The sequence below is a fragment of the Haliotis rubra genome, unplaced genomic scaffold (genome assembly GCF_003918875.1).
Source record: "Haliotis rubra isolate DU_JTF1 unplaced genomic scaffold, ASM391887v1 Scf76, whole genome shotgun sequence".
In the NCBI taxonomy this organism is placed as follows: Eukaryota; Metazoa; Mollusca; class Gastropoda; order Lepetellida; family Haliotidae; genus Haliotis; species Haliotis rubra.
Window position 1 is genome coordinate 1,132,912 of NW_025767479.1, and position 22,923 is coordinate 1,155,834.

Consider the following 22,923-nt stretch of genomic DNA (forward strand, 5'->3'; position numbering starts at 1 on the left):
GTCCATGATTGTACAATATCAGTCATGTATGTCCATGATTGTACAATATCAGTCATGTATGTCCATGATTGTACAACATCAGTCATGTATGTCCATGATTGTACATCAGTCATGTATGTCCATGATTGTATAATATCAGTCATGTATGTCCATGATTGTACAACATCAGTCTTGTATGTCCATGATTGTACAATATCAGTAATGTATGTCCATGATTGTACAATATCAGTCATGTATGTCCATGATTGTACAATATCAGTCATGTATGTCCGTGATTGTACAACATCAGTCATGTATGTCCATGATTGTACAATATCAGTCATGTATGTCCATGATTATACAACATCAGTCATGTATGTCCATGATTGTACAATATCAGTCATGTATGTCCATGATTGTACAATATCAGTCATGTATGTCCATGATTGTACAATATCAGTCATGTATGTCCGTGATTGTACAATATCAGTCATGTATGTCCATGATTGTACAATATCAGTAATGTATGTCCATGATTGTCCAATATCAGTCATGTATGTCCATGATTGTACAACATCAGTCATGTATGTCCATGATTGTACAACATCAGTCATGTATGTCCATGATTGTACAATATCAGTCATGTATGTCCGTGATTGTACAATATCAGTAATGTATGTCCATGATTGTACAATATCAGTCATGTATGTCCATGATTGTACAATATCAGTAATGTATGTCCATGATTGTACAATATCAGTCATGTATGTCCATGATTGTACAATATCAGTCATGTATGTCCATGATTGTACAATATCAGTCATGTATGTCCATGATTGTACAATATCAGTAATGTATGTCCATGATTGTACAATATCAGTCATGTATGTCCATGATTGTACAATACCAGTCATGTATGTCCATGATTGTACAATATCAGTAATGTATGTCCATGATTGTACAATATCAGTCATGTATGTCCATGAGTGTACAATATCAGTCATGTATGTCCATGATTGTACAATATCAGTCATGTATGTCCATGATTGTACAATATCAGTCATGTATGTCCATGATTGTACAACATCAGTCATGTATGTCCATGATTGTACAACATCAGTAATGTATGTCCATGATTGTACAATATCAGTAATGTATGTCCATGATTGTACAACATCAGTAATGTATGTCCATGATTGTACAACATCAGTAATGTATGTCCATGATTGTACAATACCAGTCATGTATGTCCATGATTGTACAATATCAGTCATGTATGTCCATGATTGTACACCATCAGTCATGTATGTCAATGATTGTACAACATCAGTCATGTATGTCCATGATTGTACAACATCAGTAATGTATGTCCATGATTGTACAATATCAGTCATGTATGTCCATGATTGTACAACATCAGTAATGTGAAGTAATGTATACACACTACATGTTACATATCATGAATATACAGCACACATTTTTGTAAACCTTTCTGTTATTGCAGCTTGTTGATTTCAACTACACATGAAATGTACAATCATATGCACAGCATGACTAAATGGCGTGACATTTACCAGTGTAATACCATCGTATAATTGCTCCCTCTGCGCTTACCGTATACAACGGTATTGACATTAACGTATGCTATTCTCAAACGCCAGTCATCATTCAATTTCCCCAAACAACAGCCAGTCAAACGTCTATTATACTTGGCTTTAAATGAATGAACGTGATTTCCAAGCCAGGCTGACAGAATTAGCCAGTCTCATTCTCTATGACCGAAATACTTAGCCATTGAAACACCTCCACTATGACGCAATGCAATAAAATGCTTATCACTGAGATCTAAGCGATGGATTTGGATTATGATACACGTAATCACTTTATTAATGCATGATCTAAATGCAGTGATCTAATACTATAGTCGGAGCTAGATGCCCTTTCTGCACGAATCGACAAGGCGTTATCTCGTGGAATATCATGAATATCATCGGTCACGCGAGAGAATCGCACACGCACGTAAAGTCGAAGCGAGCCACCCGCACGCTACAGAAACTAGTTATTCATCCATGCCATTGGCGGATCCAGAGGGGGGGTTCAGGGGGTTCGACCCCCCTTTTGAAAAATGAGTTAAGACCACATTGAAGATTTTTTTTTTGCGTTGGCGGAGCCACGGGTGGGGGTGGGGTGTTTCAGGGGGTTCGAACCCCCCTTTCAAAATTCCTGGATCCGCCCGTGCATGCCCTCAGCTAAGAAAGCTGAATTATATTGATCAAGTGCAATAATAGGTATTATATATATTTTGGGTGAAACGTTTTTTGAAAATAATAGCAACCAGTTCACGAAAGAGCCCATGGGCGTTATATTACCCAGTACATATACTTCGTTTAATTGTTCTGGAAAGTTATGTATAATTAATGGCGGGATGAAATACTGATCTGGCCCCTGAGAATATGATCAGAGGAGTTTTGAGTTAAGGATCGTGTAAAATTGTTTTCCTTATTTCCAGATGAGGCGAATTGCTTGACAAGGAAATGAGAACGATTGTTAACTTTAGTAACTCCGGTTACTACCAAAATATCAATTAAAGCTTCTGAAAAGACATTTTATTGATTTTCTATTTGTAATTTCGACAAAACGTTACACACGCATAGTTATATAACAAAGAACACCCCCAGTATACATCACGGAGAAAGATCTACTGCAGACTTTGATCCCTACGTTCTTGGTAGGGATCAATACATCGCTGTGCGGAGCTTGGGAACAACACTTGGCGTACATCAGTCTATGATAAAAGGCCAGCTCTATAAGGAATGGTGGTGCAAAAAATAACATAACTGACCGTGTAGATAAAATATTTCTTCAAGACAAATGGTTATTAAACTCTGTGGTTCTTTCTCCACTCACTCACTCAGCTGACACTGATCAGAAAGTGACTTCTGAACCCGACCGACTCACTGATGATACTTGTAACCACGGACATCTACCTCACCATTCGTCACCACTCGACCCTTTCCGTAACCAGGCAGGCTCCTCCTATTGGACAGGTGTGAAAACACCACAAACCAATGAGAATGCGCGTATGTCTGTGTACACCCTTGGTCCAAGAACCCTTTAATTATTGAGTCTTTGAGCGACATTTAGAAGTGATACACATAAAGGCAAGAATTTATGGATGTCAACTTTTAAATATCATTTTCATACTGATATAGTTTGTACGCGAATATATCAAGTGATATTTACCAACAAAGGTTTGAGTGAGTGAGCATTGTTTTACGCCACTTTTAGCAATATTCCAGCAATATCACGGCGGGGGACACCAGAAACAAAGGTTTGAACATACTGGATAACAAGCGGCACCGGTTAGTATCTAAACACTGTCCATATACACCTACGCAGCTGTGAGTACAAGAAGTTGAATTGCCTTGGTGGGCTATATACGCTGACTATTTAGTCAGATAGACTGGTTTCCGGTTCAGTTGCTGTACAAATTAATAATGTTGATGAGCTATTACTCCTCTAAAATGATGGAACAAGCAATAAACTCGTGGAAAGTCATGCAAGATTGATTCCTAACTGTATTAAGGTTTCTGGGTACATTTAATTAACCCGTCCAATATTGATAGTATATATCAATAAAGAATGTACAATTTCATTTAATGGTTTCATGGATATAATGTCATTTCACTTCTTTAATCACGAGAAATCCGTTGCCTTACATCGTCTGCCATCTAAATGTGCAGACGGTTTCTAACAAATATGTAATTTTTCTATGGAATATGTAAAATTTGTTTAATCATCACTGGAAGAAATTTAAACTCTAGGTAGAAATTTGTTTCTCGGCACGGGACACCGGAATGGCCTTATGTACTCATCTCGGGAATCGAACCCGGATCTCGTGGAAGATTGAACAAGTGAGCTCTTTAACTACTCTGCTCCCCTCCAGCTCTGTGTAATACCACCGACAAATGAAGCGCTCAAAGGTGTTACATAACATAATATACAACATCTATAAACATTTAAGATTATACATACACAACACTCCCCTGCTTCATCACGGGCTAATGCTGCACTAAAACGAATCTTTCTGAATCAGTTAAAATCCATAACAAAAGTACTCTGTACATTATCCAATACATCTCAGTTTCATTTTTTAACCTCTTTCACAAAACCCAAAGGTTCCCACATACTTGTCAAATCTCCAAAATAAACCTGATAATATTTGTTCTTTCAGCGGCAAAAGAGCAAACGAATTATCTCCTTCTTTCTATCCAATCAGAACACCTGTTACATCGACATAGATTCAACTTGACAACACAAGCAAATGTGGGGCCACAAATATCCCCCATCTGCCGGGGACTTGTGTTGATGTTCACACAAGACGTATAATGGCTAGCTTGTCCGTTGTCAACGAGGGCGAACAACGCCACTGATCCGCCATAACATCGGAGTTCTGTCTAGAAGAAACGTTTGCGCATCGCGCGCAATAAGAAGTTTAGTTTTCTCGAAGCATACGGAAATTTGCCTTAGGGAATGATCACTTTTGAAACAATATGCTGATTGCACAACTAAATCTGATGAGCTCCAATCACGAGTGTGAACGCTCACACCATGAAAGGGCCGTATTAGGAACAATACCACGTAGAAACTGTTTACTAGAGAGTGAGTTTAGTTAGATTTACGCCGCACTCAGCAATATTCCAGCTATATGGCGGAGGTCTGTAAATAATCGAGTCTGGACGAGACAGTCAAGTGATCAACAGCATGAGCATCGATCTACGCAATTGGGATACGATGACATGTGTCAATCCAGGTCAGCGAGCCTGACCACACGATCCCGTTAGTCGACTCTTACAAGCATGGGTTACTGAAGATCAATTCTGACCCGGATCTTCACGTGTTTGTTTATCAGAAACACAATGCATCCAGAATGCTGTAATGTTACGTGTACCAATATATACGAGTTACGCTGATGTTATTATACATAACGAATCCTCAGGAATAACCCACCATCATTCCCGTTTTAAAATATACCCAAAATACAAAATCCCGTATAATTTACTCAAAAACATAATAAGACTGTATCTTTTCTGGATCTGTTTATCCAGAACTTACATTAGATCAACAAAATGCGTTAAACTGTCGCAATAATGGATATTCCTTACAATATTTGGGTTACATTTTATTTCTAATAATATGTGGGAAAAATCCTATCTTATCGACCAGTTTCATATTTAACACCAATTATGTAAATGTCCGCAGCTGAAGTGGTCCCACGATAGTTTTGTATCGACCAGGGATCTGTTATATGGGGATGACAATTAAGACCAGTTATTGTTTGTGTCGTGCGTGTTGAAGGATACGTGGGTTTAAAGATGGAGGATACGGCAACAGAATGTAATACAAGACTCAGTTAAAGTTATTTTCAGTCGGGGTACAGGTTTCATAACAGATTCGGAAAGTCAATAAATCTGGCTTTTGATTTGTGGCATGAACAAAGAGAGTAATTAAGTCATTTCAATAATTCTATCTGCCATTAACCACGGACTGCCTGGAGTAAATCACACCCAGACACATTGTATAATTAGGGCTGCATATTAACAAAAGATATGAGACTTGATTTAATTGTGAAATCTGTCATTTGTCAACGTTTTAAAGAATGCGGGATTTACATTATCGATCAGACAGTTATGTGATAACATAAAGTGTGCGTGGGTGAGTGAGTGAATGAGTGAGTGAGTGAGTGAATCGGTTGGTTGTTTAACGCCGCACTCAGCAATAGGCCAGTTATATGGCGGCGGTCTGTAAATAATCGAATCTGGACCTGACAACCAGTGATCAAAGCATAAGCATCGATATACGCAATTGGAAACGGATGACATGTGTCAACCAAGTCAGCGAGCCTGACCACCCGATCCCGCTAGTCGCCTCTTACGACGTTGATGAAGTACAACTCTAACCCAGATCTTCGCGGGTGAGCGAATAAGTGAATGAATGCGTGAGTGAGCTGGCTCTACGCCGCTTTAGCACTATTCCAGCTGTATAACGGACAGGAAATACCGGAAATGGACTTCACAGATTGTAGCCAAATGTGAATCGAACCAGGTCCCATTGCTTCACTGTTTTGAATTACCTACTCAGTTAATGTATATTTAAGAACATGTTCCCATGATGTGCTTTAAGAAAACACATCAGCAGTCAGCTGTGTTACAACAGCGCAAACTTAGACGATGAAGGATTTAACTCGATCAGCTGTTTTTCTTAATTAGAACATTGATAATATTAATCTACATAGCTTAATGAGGTATTATTTTTACAAATCAAATAATGTTAAATGCAACACTACTACGTAATTAAACCTCAATATAAAATCTAAATAACGTTCGACCGACTCGAGTGCCTGATACAGCACATTTAGTGGCGAGCACACAAGCCGTCTCCGGTGTTTTCCTTCAGCCACGGTGAGCGGGTCCATGGCTGATGCTCAACTCAAGATCGAATTCGTCTTCACAGAAAACATATTTCCGACACTTCAACATGTTTCATTGACCTGTTGCAATTATAAACTTGTGGAAGAAATCAAACCGTCTTGGAAGAAACGGAATTCTGGAATTACTTTTCGGACTGTCTAATAAGCGAGCACACCATCTTGCTCGCCTCTCAAAAGATTCCTGATAGATTTGGAATAAAAAATCAAAACTTCTTTGTTAATTACTGCTTCAACCAACTCTGGTTTCTCTAATGATCACAGAAATATATCACCGGTGAAATAAGCTGGTTTATGAAAAACCTTCCCCTTTCGCATCAAGGGGCACCGTCCGTCATATCTCAAGGGATGGGTTGGATTAATGAGATTGTGTATTTCTTCTTATTTCCGATTGTACGAAGCCCCAGCCGCACTGAATCAATACCCTACGACAAACTCTCGCCATATTGCGGTGTTTGTGGCCTTCTCTCGCGAGAGTATAGACAAACAGTTTTCAATAACGGATTGAGATAGACCTTCTTCGATCGCGCTTCTTTGGTGTCTTCGTAATTTGATATGAGAGATCTAATTTTTTTAAAACTTTCAGACATTTTATGATATTGATAACGGAGAAAACAATTTTAAAAAAATATGACAGGAACATAATTTCTTAATGGAAATTCCATTTGCTACTGTGAACCAATTTGACATTGCACTGATATGAAACTAGGTTTTTAATTTGCAAAAAAACCAAACCAACCCAGGAGGTACTTCAGCAATGTTACAGAGTGGACATGTTCACACTTAAAGATATAGTGATCCATAACATGGCGTGTACTTGTGTCATGTTGATGTTATGCAAACTTCGCGATCGATAGTTGAGCGACTTAGGGGTCAATGACCACAGCGTTCTCAGACATGCGAACTTCAAATAGTAACATTTGGTAACCGAGACCTCGATAATTAAGACTGACTGACTGACTGAGTTTGGTTTTACGCCGCTTTTAGCAATATTCCAGCAACATCACGGCGGGGGACACCAGAAATGGGCTTCACACACTATACCCATGTGGGGATTCCAACCCGGGTCTTCGGCGTGACGAGCCAACGCTTTAACCACTAGGCTACCCCACCGCCCCCGATAATTAAGAATACTGCGGACGTAGAAGTGTACTTTAACGAACTGCCAATCTCAACTTCTCTATTAGCACTTGGTGTTTTCAACAACCACACGGCATGTCATATACCGTATCAGTTATTTTCGTTTTGAGCTTTCAAACGTGAATATTAATATCGTCAAAACGTTGTCCACTGATATATTCTTAACATGGTGCCCAGTTTGGGCAGGGTTGAGGAGTTTCCATTCCTGTGTGTAGTCATGTTGATAGAAAATCTCATGATCACTTGGATCACTTCTCATGACTTACAAGCTGAAGAAAGGTTTATTTCATATTATATAAAAATTATAATGGTATTTCATTTAGTAACAGGGAATCTTAAAACACAATGAACCTCATTTCGAGCTTTGATCTATACGCAGGTCGTCACTAGGCATCTAAGATGAATCCATATGATCGTGCTTGTAATTCTGCTGTCCGGATTGAAGGGGTTTAGTGAAGGGTAAAGTGGGACTGTGTGTTATAGGGTTTGCCCGTCGCAAAAAGGTCCGGGTTCGATTCTTCTCATTGATACAATATGTGAAGCCCATTTCTGGTGTCCCCCGCCGTGATATTGATGGAATAGCGCTAAAAGCGGCGTAAAACAAAACTCACTCACTGCTGTAAGGTAAGGTATCCATGGCCTTTACATTGTATGTGTATGTACTTGAGGCTCAAGTCACAATTTCATGCTGTAATTGAACACTTGAATTGACTGGTATATACTTAAAAAACACACTTTTGCCCTAGAATCCTCGCACAGGGCTAACTGGCGCGCTGTTCTATTGATGTGTCTGCCCCCTACGTTAAGACGAACGTTACCAGAAAAAAACAAATGATAACAGTTCAGCGACTTAGGTTTAGATCAGTACATCCAGAGGAAGTTGAGTAGTCAAGCGACATTCCACGATTGCATTGTGGGAATGTAAACATTGTGAACGTTACCGTGTCGCTGAAAACTTGTGAGTCGAAATGACACATTTTAACCGTCGTAAAACATAAACGTAATGTTTCCACCAGTGATGTTAGCTGCGTGAAGCAACAGCAAACCAAGAAACTGGATGCAACGGTGTAGTTTACTGTAGGAGGCCGTACGAGGCGATGACAACTGACATGCATCGTGATGTCGCTTACATTGTGACGTAATGTAAAATGGTTCGATTACGAGGGGGCACACTAGAATGGCGCAGTGACGGGATAACGTCATTCAATTGTTACGTCATCAAAAAACTATACCTTTATTGTCTGATAATGTATTTTTTTTCGATTGTTCTAACCGCTAGGCATCTTAGAAATCATTATATAAGAACGTGTTGTATGTTAGATATGGTGTTAACCGACAGGAATATTCTAACACAGTTGATTGCGGGGTTTATTCTTATTGTTTGAACACCCATACATATCATGGGTTAGAACAGATCCGCTAAAGGGTTAGGCGACTTAATTGATCTGTGTGATCGGGTGTCACCACCAGCGGGAATCTGCGTTGTCTATGGGCCATGATGCTTGGGTTTAGTTTTTACAGACATATTTGATGGAAAATGAGTTAACCCTCGATTACCCATACAACTTAACCAGTGGTAGCGTGTACAGCACTCGAGTCTGAAATGTGTTGGTGATATGTATCTATAAACTTAGCGACACTGGTATTATTGTGTAAAGTTATAAGTTATAACTACAATTGCTAATGATCATAATTCAAAATTAACAACATAATAATTCTTTTCATTTTAAAATGATATATTTGTTGTTTTGGAACGAACGTAAAATAAATAAATATTACTAATGAACGTTACATCAGTGGCTTCCCCGAGGATGCCGACAAGTATTCTGTAAACTTATAAACACAGATGATTGAAATGGATCTACACTGTGTTAGATTAAAACAGTTTGAACGTTACGCCGACTAGCGATGTTAACCCCAAAAGGACGCGGCACGCGAAATGGCGGCATAACGTCCGTAATTACTATACTGATAAGCTTCAAGGACCCAGGGGGAACCTCGGGGGGAACATTGTATAATGCCTAACTCAAACTAATGGAGACCTATAGGATGAAACACATACACCTTGCCAAGTGATGGCGACGGACAACTGACCCGGCTGTCTCAGATTACTTTACTGTTTGGTGGGGGAGCCTAGTGGTTAAAGCGTTCGCTCGTCACGCCGAAGGCCTGGGTTCGATTCCCGAAATGGGTACAATGTGCGAAGACCATTTCTGGAGTCCCTCGCCGTGATATTGCTGGAATATTGCTAAAAGCGGCATAAAACCATAATCTCTCACTCACTTTACTGTTTTCGTCATAATCTTACACTTAACGTCAATGATTACTGTGTCAGTTTTGCAATTTCACGAAGGTGACTAGTTGAAGTCTTTTTCATATTTTGAGTTGATTTCTAAGTAATACCAGCTTTTGTCCAGCATAGTGGACTGATGGTGGGGTCGAAAAGAATGGGCTAACACCAAACTGCCCCACCAACAGAAACCAGCGTCAGTAACACGATGTAATCGGAAGAGTGAGTGAGTGAGTGAGTGAGTGAGTGAGTGAGTGAGTGAGTGAATGAGTGAGTTTGATCCATTGATGAGTATTTCGTATATACCTTAGCTCATGTGGGGTGAAAGCCTGACGTGATGCAGGACTTGGGTGGTCACAATATTGGTGAAAGCCTACCAACATGGACAAGTAAGACTAAGGATCATAATCGTGGACATGGTACTGACTGACCAAGGATCATAATCGTGGGCATGGTACTGACTGACCAAGGATCATAATCGTGGACATGGTACTGACTGACCAAGGATCATAATCGTGTACATGGTATTGACTGACTAAGGATCATAATCGTGGACATGGTACTGACAGACCAAGGATCATAATCGTGGACATGGTACTGACAGACCAAGGATCATAATCGTGGACATGGTAATCGTGGACATGGTACTGACTGACCAAGGATCATAATCGTGGTACATGGTACTGACTGACCAAGGATCATAATCGTGGACATGGTACTGACTGACCAAGGATCATAATCGTGGACATGGTACTGACTGACCAAGGATCATAATCGTAATCGTGGACATGGTACTGACTGACCAAGGATCATAATCGTGGACATGGTACTGACTGAAGGATCATAATCATGGACATGGTACTGACTGACCAAGGATCATAATCGTAGACATGGTACTGACTGACCAAGGACATGGACATGGTACTGACCAAGGATCATAATCGTGGACATGGTACTGACAGACCAAGGATCATAATCGTGGGCATGGGACTGACTGACCAAGGATCATAATCATGGACATGGTACTGACCAAGGATCATAATCGTGGACATGGTACTGACAGACCAAGGATCATAATCGTGGACATGGTACTGACAGACCAAGGATCATAATCGTGGACATGGTACTGACAGACCAAGGATCATAATCGTGGACATGGTACTGACAGACCAAGGATCATAATCGTGGACATGGTACTGACAGACCAAGGATCATAATCGTGGACATGGTACTGACTGACCAAGGATCATAATCGTGGACATGGTACTGACTGACCAAGGATCATAATCGTGGACATGGTACTGACCAAGGATCATAATCGTGTACATGGTACTGACTGACCAAGGATCATAATCGTGGGCATGGTACTGACCAAGGATCATAATCACCAAGGATCATAATCGTGGACATGGTACTGACAGACCAAGGATCATAATCGTGGACATGGTACTGACTGACCAAGGATCATAATCGTGGACATGGTACTGACCAAGGATCATAATCGTGGACATGGTACTGACTGACCAAGGATCATAATCGTGGACATGGTACTGACAGACCAAGGATCATACATACGTGACTGACCAAGGATCATAATCGTGGACATGGTACTTGACCAAGGATCATAATCGTGGACATGGTACTGACTGACCAAGGATCATAATCGTGGACATGGTACTGACTGACCAAGGATCAAGGATCATAATCGTGGACATGGTACTGACAGACCAAGGATCATAATCGTGGACATGGTACTGACAGACCAAGGATCATAATCGTGGACATGGTACTGACAGACCAAGGATCATAATCGTGGACATGGTACTGACAGACCAAGGATCATAATCGTGGACATGGTACTGACAGACCAAGGATCATAATCGTGGACATGGTACTGACTGATCAAGGATCATAATCGTGTACATGGTACTGACTGACCAAGGATCATAATCGTGGACATGGTACTGACTGACCAAGGATCATAATCGTAGACATGGTACTGACAGACCAAGGATCATAATCGTGTACATGGTACTGACTGACCAAGGATCATAATCGTGTACATGGTACTGACAGACCAAGGATCATAATCGTGTACATGGTACTGACCAAGGATCATAATCGTGGACATGGTACTGACAGACCAAGGATCATAATCGTGGACATGGTACTGACCAAGGATCATAATCGTGGACATGGTACTGACAGACCAAGGATCATAATCGTGTACATGGTACTGACCAAGGATCATAATCGTGTACATGGTACTGACAGACCAAGGATCATAATCATGGACATGGTACAGACCAAGGATCATAATCGTAGACATGGTACTGACAGACCAAGGATCATAATCGTGGACATGGTACTGACTGACCAAGGATCATAATCGTGGACATGGTACTGACTGACCAAGGATCATAATCGTGTACATGGTACTGACTGACCAAGGATCATAATCGTAGACATGGTACTGACTGACCAAGGATCATAATCGTGTACATGGTACTGACTGACCAAGGATCATAATCGTGTACATGGTACTGACTGATCAAGGATCATAATCGTAGACATGGTACTGAAAGACCAAGGATCATAATTGTCACGAATCTGAAAATCAATCCCAGATTGGATTATGTCATGGCTCCAAACAACGAACACCAAAGTCTACAGTACCATCTATGTTATAAGAACGCCATCTGTATATTGTCTTCACCAAATTTAGTCAACGAATGGCGCTACACAATAAATCTTCGTTCAAGCGAAGCATCCAACATCAAACCTACAAAGTTAGACATTAATTTCAGAGTTACGAGACACTGGGGACTGTCTGTCCCAAAGCCATATATATATTGCTTATCAACTCGGGACACATAGTCTGTTATTTCCAATATCGAGCAGTTAAGTCCATAAATACTGCCAGTAGGAGCACATATATCGGTGTAATCATTTCGAAAGACTCACGGAAAAGATGTGATTTTTTTCAGTTCATGTACCATTGCTGATATTGTTTGCGAAAGGACAATGGCAACGTAAATGTGGTAAAATATATGGAGATGACGTGATCCACAGGTGATACTGGCAGACACGACTTTACATGCTGTGTAGACTACACTTTAAAGTACTTGATTTGAATTACACAATATTGTAACAAATACTCACTGAGTACCACACACCTGAAATCATGTTCTAGTTAATACAAAGGATTTAAACCCATATCTGCACGAGGGTGGCTCAAAATATCTGAACCTAACTACGAAGAGTAGCCAGAGCCTCGTTCCTCAAAGCGATCGTAGCGCTACGACAGTCGTAACTCCCATACTTTAACATAGACTTACGACTGTCGTAGCGCTACGATCTCTTTGAGGAACGGGGCCCAGGACAACCAGCCTTGCTCCAAGGCTGTACTGAAGCCCATGGATGTATAGTAATTCTATCCTTCGAAAAGGCAAGTCTAGATTAGAGGACCCCAGTCTGTTATTTATTATTTTTAGAAATTATCATTTAAGGTATTAATTCTTACCTTAGAGACTTGTGCAAGTCTAAGGACACCCTAAATAGTTTGCTTCTGTCTTTTCGTGCTTACATGCTGCAGCTGAACCAAACACACAACCAGGCAGCATATTTCTTGTGGGATTAATATGACGAGGTATTCTGTGTTGAGGAAAATGGACAAACTGACCATCAAAACTGTGAAGTATACCCAGCGAAAAGGGTGACTCAGACAGACATAAGCGCCGACATGGGTGCCATTGTACAAACCAACCTTAGTGCTAAGACTGTCTACCTTAAGTAACTTTGTACAATGCCACCGGTTTTTTTTATTTCAGAGGGGATGGCACGCCGTCCTTTATCTCCGTTACCCACCCTAAAGAGTTAAAACATCTAACGTCTCCCACTCCGAAAAGGTCAAAACGGTCAAGTTGATTATGATGTATCTTATAGGTGGACTATGTCCCGACTGGTCAGATCGTTGTTGACCAATAGCATGGTTATCTACAAGGCAGCTCTGTGAACATAACATGGAGAACTCAATAAGGATGGTTCTTTCTACAAGGACAATAATATTTCATTGCCATTCATAATATTTGGAACTCTATATCTTCTTAAACTTACATAACAAAAACACAAAGACGAGCATCATGCTTATAACGACGACGTCGTTTTGCTGTGGGGACATGTACAGCACCAGGCAGACTACGCCGGTCCGGTCCAAGCATCCCTGACAGAAGTGTGTGGAACTGGAGACGATTATGTTGAAAAGTATTTAGCAGCCACCTCCATCAACGCCGTCTTTCACAGTTCGGGGCACAACCTATCAGCAACTCCGTTCATTTCAGCTTCCCAAATATCACGTTTTTGTAAAATATGAAATAATACAGAAAATAAGATAGTTTGTAAGAAAGTTAATCAGATGAGTCTTGAGAAAAGAGAATTCTTTTTCCTTTCAATTTCATGTATTTTTTCTCTGTTCAAAAACCGTCCGCACATTTATATCAGAATCAGATCAGATACCTCTCCCACTAGACCTGGTCATAATTACAACAAACTCAGTATTGTAGGTCGGGATAGATACTCAACTATATATTGCAATATTATTGTAATGATGATGATACATATATTGGGACAGTATCACAATAATGAGTTTAACCATCACAATACTGTTCCAGATGTTTCATTAGCCCCCAAGGGACGGTGGGGTAGCCTAGTGATTAAAGCGTTTGCTCGTCACGCCGAATACTCGGGTTCGATTCCTCACATGGGTGCAATGTGTGAAGCCCATTTCTGGTGTCCCCTGCCGTGATATTGCTGGAATATTGCTAAAAGCGGCGTAAAACTAAACTCACTCAATCACTCATTGTGCTCCACGGTCACGCCTAAAATTGAATTGAACCTGGCCACGGATGGTCTAGTCGTCTAATACGTCATACTTTACGGAGTTACGTTCTTTAACTATTAGACCGTTAGGTCGAAAACTGGTCAGCGGTGTCAGCACGATAGTCCTGATCGTATGTTTCACAAAGTTGACCTGAATCACTTGGAATGTATTGATAAAATAGAAAAGTTAAGCTCCCGAAAATACTCATAGAGTTTATATAACATAACAAAATCTGGAATGCAATTAAATTCATAAGACCGGGTTTCATAAATACTGCCCTTGCACTGCATGTTGACTAGCTTCACTGTTACCTACTGTTATTGGTTATATATAATAACAGTGTCGTTACGACCAAATGAAACTCTCGAGAACAAACATGTCCAGCAACGTTATTAAATAATTATACAAGATTCAAGCATTATTACCGCATCACGTGACCTCGGGATACGTGTAGCTAATGTAGATTCTATAAATAAACGGACGGTTTGAAATAGAGATGAGTTTTTACCTTAAACTTTAAAAGTTCTCTAAAAAGATCAAATAAGTGCCCTCTAGAAACTGCAAAGGAAAATTACATGCATTATAGAGATAACCGTTCGTGCTCTAAATTGTAATAACAATAATTCATGGAATTACACTCGGTGAACTAGTGCGACTGGTATGCCTGGGCGGGCAAACAGTTTCATCTGCCATTGACATTATCTTTTGGATCTAATGAACCATGTCAGGTCGTCCTAGCCCATCCTAAGCACAGAAGATGCTGGAAGGCGGTTATTAACTCAACAAGCCACAGCTCGAAGCGAAGTCCAGTTTGAAATGTAAAATGTTTGTGCAGAATCCTAGAACTACGACTTTGGACACAAGCCCGACAAGCTCATTATTATATTTGGTCAAGAGGATAGTGTCTCGGTTTCCGTGTGCACTTTTGGTTATCTCCCTTTGTTACAGCTTGATTGCTAGCCTGGAAAAAAAGGGTTTTAAAAAGGTTAACATGTCGGTTGTTGTTTAACGCCGCACTCGTTATTCTATATATATGGCGGTGGTCCGCAGGTAATCGAGTGTGGACCAGACAATCTAGTGATCAATATCATGAGCAATTGGGATACGATGACATGGTCGACCAAGTCAGAGACACTCACCACCTGATCCCGTTAGTCACCTCTTACAAGCACGGGTTACTGAAAACCAATGTTCACAGGGTTTTTTGACATTCCCAATGAGATTGTTCGCTATAACGCCTCATTGTTGTATGTCACTTCCGATCACGAGCTTCTAACAGAAATTTAACAAGAAGTGTTTTCGGATAAACGCTGTCGGTGTTTGTGCATTATTGATTAAAGCCAGCGGAGCTTATTAAGTGATTTTGGACAACACATTATACATATTGAATAGTCTATACAAGCTGTTAAAACACCGGCAAAAATCAAATTAAGGCTACTTTGAAGAAGTCATAAATCATGTAATGGCTATATCAATGGACACAGTATTAATACTGGTGATTACAGCATTCATGCGAGTGTGTTATGGAGCCTCGTAGTCATAGAGATGTCCCTCTGTTATCTTGGGATGTAACAGGTAGATTTTGTAAACATGATTTACAACAGAATTCAAAGTAACTGCATCTGGACCTCAAATCTAGATATTAGTTAAAGTGGAATTTTTTAGTGTTGTTGTTGGAATTTTTTAAACAAAAATTGAAGCCATTGTGCCCAATAAATGTATCTGACTGTTTATAAATGTACGATGTTTGGTCATGATTGTATATGACTGTTTATAAATGTACCATGTCTGTATGTGAGTTTAACATGTCGGTTTTAAGTGTACCATGTCTATATGTGAGTTTAACATGTCGGTTTTAAGTGTACCATGTCTATATGTGAGTTTAACATGTCGGTTTTAAATGTACCATGTCTGGATGTGAGATGTCGGTTTAACGGAGTTTAACATGTCGGTTTAAGTGTACCATGTCTGGATGTGAGTTTAACATGTCGGTTTTAAATGTCGGTTTTGTACCATATCTATATGTGAGTTTAACGTGTCGGTTTTAAATGTACCATGTCTGGATGTGAGTTTAACATGTCGGTTTTAAGTGTACCATATCTATATGTGAGTTTAACGTGTCGGTTTTAAATGTACCATATCTGTATGTGAGTTTAACGTCTCGGTTTTAAATGTACCATGTCTGTATGTGAGTTTAACGTCTCGGTTTTAAATGTACCATGTCTGAGTTTAACATGTCGGAGTTTAACGTGAGTTTCGGTTTTAAATGTATGTCCATGTCGGTTTAAAGTGTCATGTCTATATGTGAGTTTAACGTGTCGGTTTTAATGTACCATGTCATGTGAGTTTAACGTGTCGGTTTTAAATGTACCATGTCTGGATGTGAGTTTAAATGTCGTACCATATCTATAGGTGAGTTTAACGTGTCGGTTTTAAATGTACCATGTCGGTTTTAAATGTATATGGATGTGTCGGTTTTAAATGTACCATGTCTGGATGTGAGTTTAACGTGTCGGTTTTAAATGTACCATGTCTATATGTGAGTTTAACATGTCGGTTTAAAATGTACCATGTCTGGATGTGAGGACGGGTCGGTTTTAAATGTACGATGTCAGGATGTGATCCGTTACGACAAGCATGGGTTACTGAAGGTTCATTCTAACCCGGACCTTCACGGGTCGATGATCCGTCAGAAAGACTAAAATACGTTGTATAGAAAACAGTGGGAGTTAATGAGTTCAATATCAGCACACACAAACGGGTAAATGAACTGAATGTATGCATACACGACTGGGTTAATTAGTTGAAGATACGCGTCGTGGCCGATGAGCTTGTATTTTAAGAAAACGTACAACGGTGGCCAGCCATGCTGATCCTGCACATGAAGACGTCGATTGAGTTTGAGGTATTCGCTAGGGAAATCGCGGTGTACTTTGAACTGTGTTCCTTCTCTACTGGTTATCATTGAAGTGAATATGATTAACTGGAGGTGGAAATAACTCTCCACAAGTGTGCGAAACGTTCTAGAACTGATCTCTGAACTTTATCCACTTTACCTAAATCTGTTTAATGAAAACAGTTTAAAAAATTCGAATAAAGAGCTAAATTTCAATTTTCTGTCCATGGCGCGTGATGGTATATATTCGTGTGGTTTCATGTACAGAATCGTCACGAATTGCACAAAAAGAGATTGCAAAGTATTTGTGGGGACTGTCAGCGACATAGGGCATGAGGAAATTAAGTACCACTGACGGTTGTGCCACAGGGCATCCTAACGGTTTTGAAATGAGATCAAGTCTGAGTGAGGAAGATGAGGAAGTGACCGAGACCCGCCTGCCCCAGTACACTGCCCGTCAGCCACATGTCAGGGGTGGGGTGGGTGGTGGTGGTGGTGGTGGTGGTGGGGCTAGCCTAGTGGTTAAAGCGTTTGATCGTCACGCCGATGACCCGGGTTCGATTCCCTACATGGTTACAATAAATCCCTGCGTACAACATGTACATAATCTATTGCATCGTCTCCCAGTATTAATCATCTAGGGAAGTTCACCTGACCTCAACAAACATAAAAGTCGTATGTATAAAAAGTCTTCAGTCTTCTGAACGGTAAGGGGCGGTGGGGTAGTCTAGTGGTTAAAGCGTTCGCTCATCACGCCGAAGACCCGGGTTCGATTCCCATATGGGTACAATTTGTGAAGCCCATTTCTGGTGTCCCCCGTCTTGATATTGCTGGAATATTGCTGAAAGCGGCGTAAAACTATACTCACTCACTCAAAAATATCAACTATCAAGGTGCAGAGAAGACAGGACGTTTTGAAGAGAAAACTGCACACCGCACTGAGTGTGATGTGATACCATACGGTGCGTAACGTGTTTTGAAATTAACTTAATGAATCAGCGATCAGTGTTTGAATATTGATTTTAAAGTATGCATTGTAACCATTATATTCACAAATATATGCATTTGTAACTTATTTCTATTGAGTGTAGTAAATATTCGGGATAACATGCATATTGCCTGTGAAAAATAATTGAAATTTAATCTGGAAAATATCAGTTTGTTGCTTTTTGTTTATTACCCATGTGCATGGCTTCACTTGTGAAAACACATGCACTTCTGATTGTTTAGGTCAACTGGACGGGGAATAATCGCTGGAGTTGTATGATCCCCAGGGAGTTGAGATTGATAATACGGCGTGCCGTTGAGATTGACATCCAGTGATCGAGGGAAAAACAAAGCGCCTTTGAACAGTTGAGCTGGATATCGGCAAAGATGGATATCGGAGCTATACAAATGTTATCATCACCATCATCATCATCATCATAATAATAATAATAATAATAATAATAATAATAATAAAACTTCTTGTGCAGAAAATGATTTTGGAAGAGGCAAAAACATATCACCGCAACCTCTCCATGTGCTGGATTGACTACAAAAGGCATACGACTCTAACCCTCACGAATGGATTCTGAAGTCTCTTCATTGTATTGACCTCCCATACCAATTTGAAAAGAGCAGGTTCTCCTTGTCGAGTCCTTTTCGAATGATATTGGCATGACATTTGGACTCGACAAATGTAATACTCTTCATTTGAAACGAGGCAAGGTAACTAATGATGGATCGGTCAAGTTACAAGGGGGAGGAGTTATTGAGCATCTTGTGGAAGATCAGGCCTACACCTATCTTGGAATGCAAGTTCGAGACAAGCTCCAGAATGCCCAGATTCAAGACAAACTTCGGGCCGAGTATAAATCTCGTTTAAAGAAAATCTGGAGCTCAGAGCTAAATGCTCGAAACAAGGTCAAAGCCACCAATACTTTTGCTGTGCCAGTCCTTTCCTATTCCTTTGGAGTAGTTGATTGGACAAAACAAGAGTCTTGACCGCCTGACCAGAAGGATCATCTCTGATAACAGAGCCCACCACCCTCTTTCCTCTCTTAACCGTTTATATATGCCAATCAACTCTGGAGGACGGGGTTTGATTAATGTGGAGGCTATTCATGATAGAATTTTATTGTGTACTTTTGCACATATTTATTTATCGGATGATCCTCTGGTGATGCATATCAACACTCATGATGAAAGCAAGGAATTCCACAGCTATTTTAAGCGTGCCAAGGTTGTTGGACAGAATCTGAAATATGAGGTTGATTTTGTTGATGGCGATGTACTGCTGGACGGTACAGCGATGGGAGTAAACCAGGTGAAGTCCTTCACCAAGTCTGCCCAGAGTCGGTCTTTTGTGGAGAAGCTTTCTGAGAAGCCATTGCATCGTGTGTACATGCAGTGTGTTGAACAGAATAGCAATCCCACCGACTCCTTCGCCTGGATGAAGTCGGCTGGTCTCAAATGTGAAACTGAGGGCTTCCTTTTTGCTGCTCAGGACCAGTCACTTCCCACTCGTAATCGCCAAAATGTGATTCTTAAAGAAAATATCAATATGAAATGTCGACTGTGTAATACATTTACAGAGACTGTCCAATACCTTGTCAGTGGATGCCCTTCCTTGGCGAAAAAAGCATGCCTTAAGAGACATGATGGCATGGCTCGCTGTTTTTACTACCTGTGGCTTTGACTCCGAAGTCCATCCATTGTACGACCCTGAACATGTCCAGGGCGTCATGGAAAATGATGCTTTCAAACTTCTGTGAAACAGGCCCATATACAGCCTTAGAAGAATTGCTGCCAACAAACCTGATCTTGTGCTTTTTGATAAAGCCAATGAATTTATTTATATCATTGAATACTCTGTCCCTTTTGACAACAATGTGATTGGCAAGATTCAGGCAAAAGCATGATAAGTACGCGGACCTCGCCTTTGAAATGTCTCGCTTGCATCCCAAGTACACTGTCGTCAGGCTCCCCATTGTTCTCGGTGCCCTTGGTTTGGCACCTCCTGATCTCTTGAGAGTGACCGGGTTCTCCACCGGGAGCACAGCCCTTCTGACACTCTGGGTAATGCAGAAGGCTGCAGTGTTGAGGAGCCTTCATATTCTCTGGAAAGTTCTTGGTGGGTTCGACTAGGGCAGTGTTTCCTGGGAGAAGTCCCATTCGCTGTCTGGGCTGCGTGTAGAGGGGGCGAGGGCCCTGAGCTGATGATGAGCCTTACCAGCCTGACTGTGCCAGGATCACCCAAACCCTCTCTGCTGTATTTTCATCTTAATCTGTAAAACATAATAATAACTTCGCGGCACTATGCGAGGGACTGATGCGGCGTTAAGCAATATTCATTCACTCACGGATGATACACTGATGGCTCAGACAGCAGCCCATACTGTCAACAACCCATACTGGTCTCAACCGACAATCGATTTTTCAGTATTTTACATGTTGCTTTAATATTGCTGACTCGATTTGCTTTAGCTCGCAGGCCCATTATTGTACTGATGCATATTACATGAATATGATGTTCATTATTATCATACATTTGTCAGTGAACGTTTTCAATCTCGTTGTTTTATTAAAGCAATATAAACCCGCATCATGTCGAGCCTGCAATACAATAAGCTGGGAAATCATGATATAATGATAACCGAGCGTCATCGCTGTATTAAATAGCTACATATGCCATCTTACCTTTGAGGATACGGCGGAAAGACTTGAAGCCTGCATTGGCCTAGTTTTCTGAACACGGGACAACAAGGCTATCCGACATGACGAGCGAGTTTTTCACCAGTTAGCGAGGGTGAGTGTTCGGTGTCAATACTCCGAGTTCGATTGTATCTGGGTGCCACATATGCTTGTGACGGTGTGTACACGGTATGAACATGGAAACATACGACAAGTTTCACCGGCAGAAAGAAGTAACTCTCTGATTTCCCTGATGGTTTAAATAACAATAAATGCACCTAACAGCATATGTACATCGTTATGGCGCATTATGCTTGTGAAGCATGCATTGTATTGATTATACATATATCTTGTCAATTTCATCTCTATATGTATTGTGTAGTTACTGTGTGTAGAATGAATGACACTGCCTGTATTTCATTTCGCTGTTGTTGCAACAGAAACCCGTGCTACAGTGTACAGTCTTTCATCAATATGGACTATACGGAATTTAGTGAAGGAACCCGAGTGTGACGAGCCAACGCTTCTACGACTTAGATAACTAGACTTTCTTTGACCTTCCGTATTGATAACATATAAGTCATGGAATGAACATATTTAACATCTACGACCATCTCTCTCACAAACACTTGACTCAGGATATGACGTGACTTGCAGTGTACTAGGACTTAATAGGATACGTCAACTATTGACACGATAAGTTGAGTAAAGCGGTATCGAGTGAGTCAGTGAGTGAGTGAGTGAGTACAATGGATTAATCACCACTTTGAACAATATTCAAGTTTTATCTCCAAGAGCATTCACGATGTGTGAGATGTGATGCACATCCTGATGGATATGGAAGTTTTTGTGTTTGTTTGTAGTTTAACGCTACACTTAGCAATATTCAAACTATATTCTGTAAATAATCGAGTCTGGACCACACAATCCAGTGATCAACAGCATGGGCACCGATCTACGCAATAGGGATACGATGACATATGTCAACCAAATCAGCGAGCCTGACTACCCGATCCCGTTAGTCGCCACTTACGACACGCATGCATATGTTGATGAAGACGAATTCTTCACGGGTGCGGAAAAACAAATACGACACCAGGCGCTCGCGGAAAGGCCCTGAATAACCTCCCCCTTCTTCCTCTTCCTCCCCCATCCACGAACCACCCACGCCCAAGCAGCACCCCGGATCAGTAAGCCCTTATTAGTTCTGTATTCACAATCTGTCATTAAACTATGTTTCCACGGTTGACGCTTTATGGGGCACATCTTGCCATGTATTGAACCGGTATTGTTTCTCCGCCATGACTGAACACAGGCAGTACTGTACATGTGTATACAGCAACACAATGACGTTTCGTCATGCTTCTGGCAATCAATAAATCATGTTTTCAAGTTTACATTATATACAGGCGATTCTTCAATACCAATTCAATATTTGTTATAACAATTTATGGTGCACATGTTCTTGTAGATAGAAGGACGTTTGGGTGGCCTAGTGGTTAAAGCGTTCGCTCGTCACGCCGGAGATCCGGGTTTGATTCCCCAGATGGGTACTATGTATGAAGCCTATTTCCGGT

General features: G+C 40.7%; 1 protein-coding gene across 2 annotated transcripts in view; it reads right to left on the bottom strand.

The window, feature by feature from the left end:
* Positions 1-22,923, bottom strand: part of LOC124260328 (small conductance calcium-activated potassium channel protein 2-like) — a 73,459-nt gene that overhangs the window by 45,532 nt on the left and 5,004 nt on the right. Inside the window, exon 1 of one of the 2 annotated variants that reach the window (XM_046694610.1) lies at positions 21,353-21,600. The exons of the other annotated variant lie outside the window; for it this stretch is intronic. Coding sequence (XP_046550566.1) covers positions 21,353-21,388 — 36 coding nt within the window. The 5' untranslated portion in view covers positions 21,389-21,600. Of the gene's footprint in view, positions 1-21,352; positions 21,601-22,923 lie in introns of those variants that run through there. 2 annotated transcript variants of the gene reach the window in all.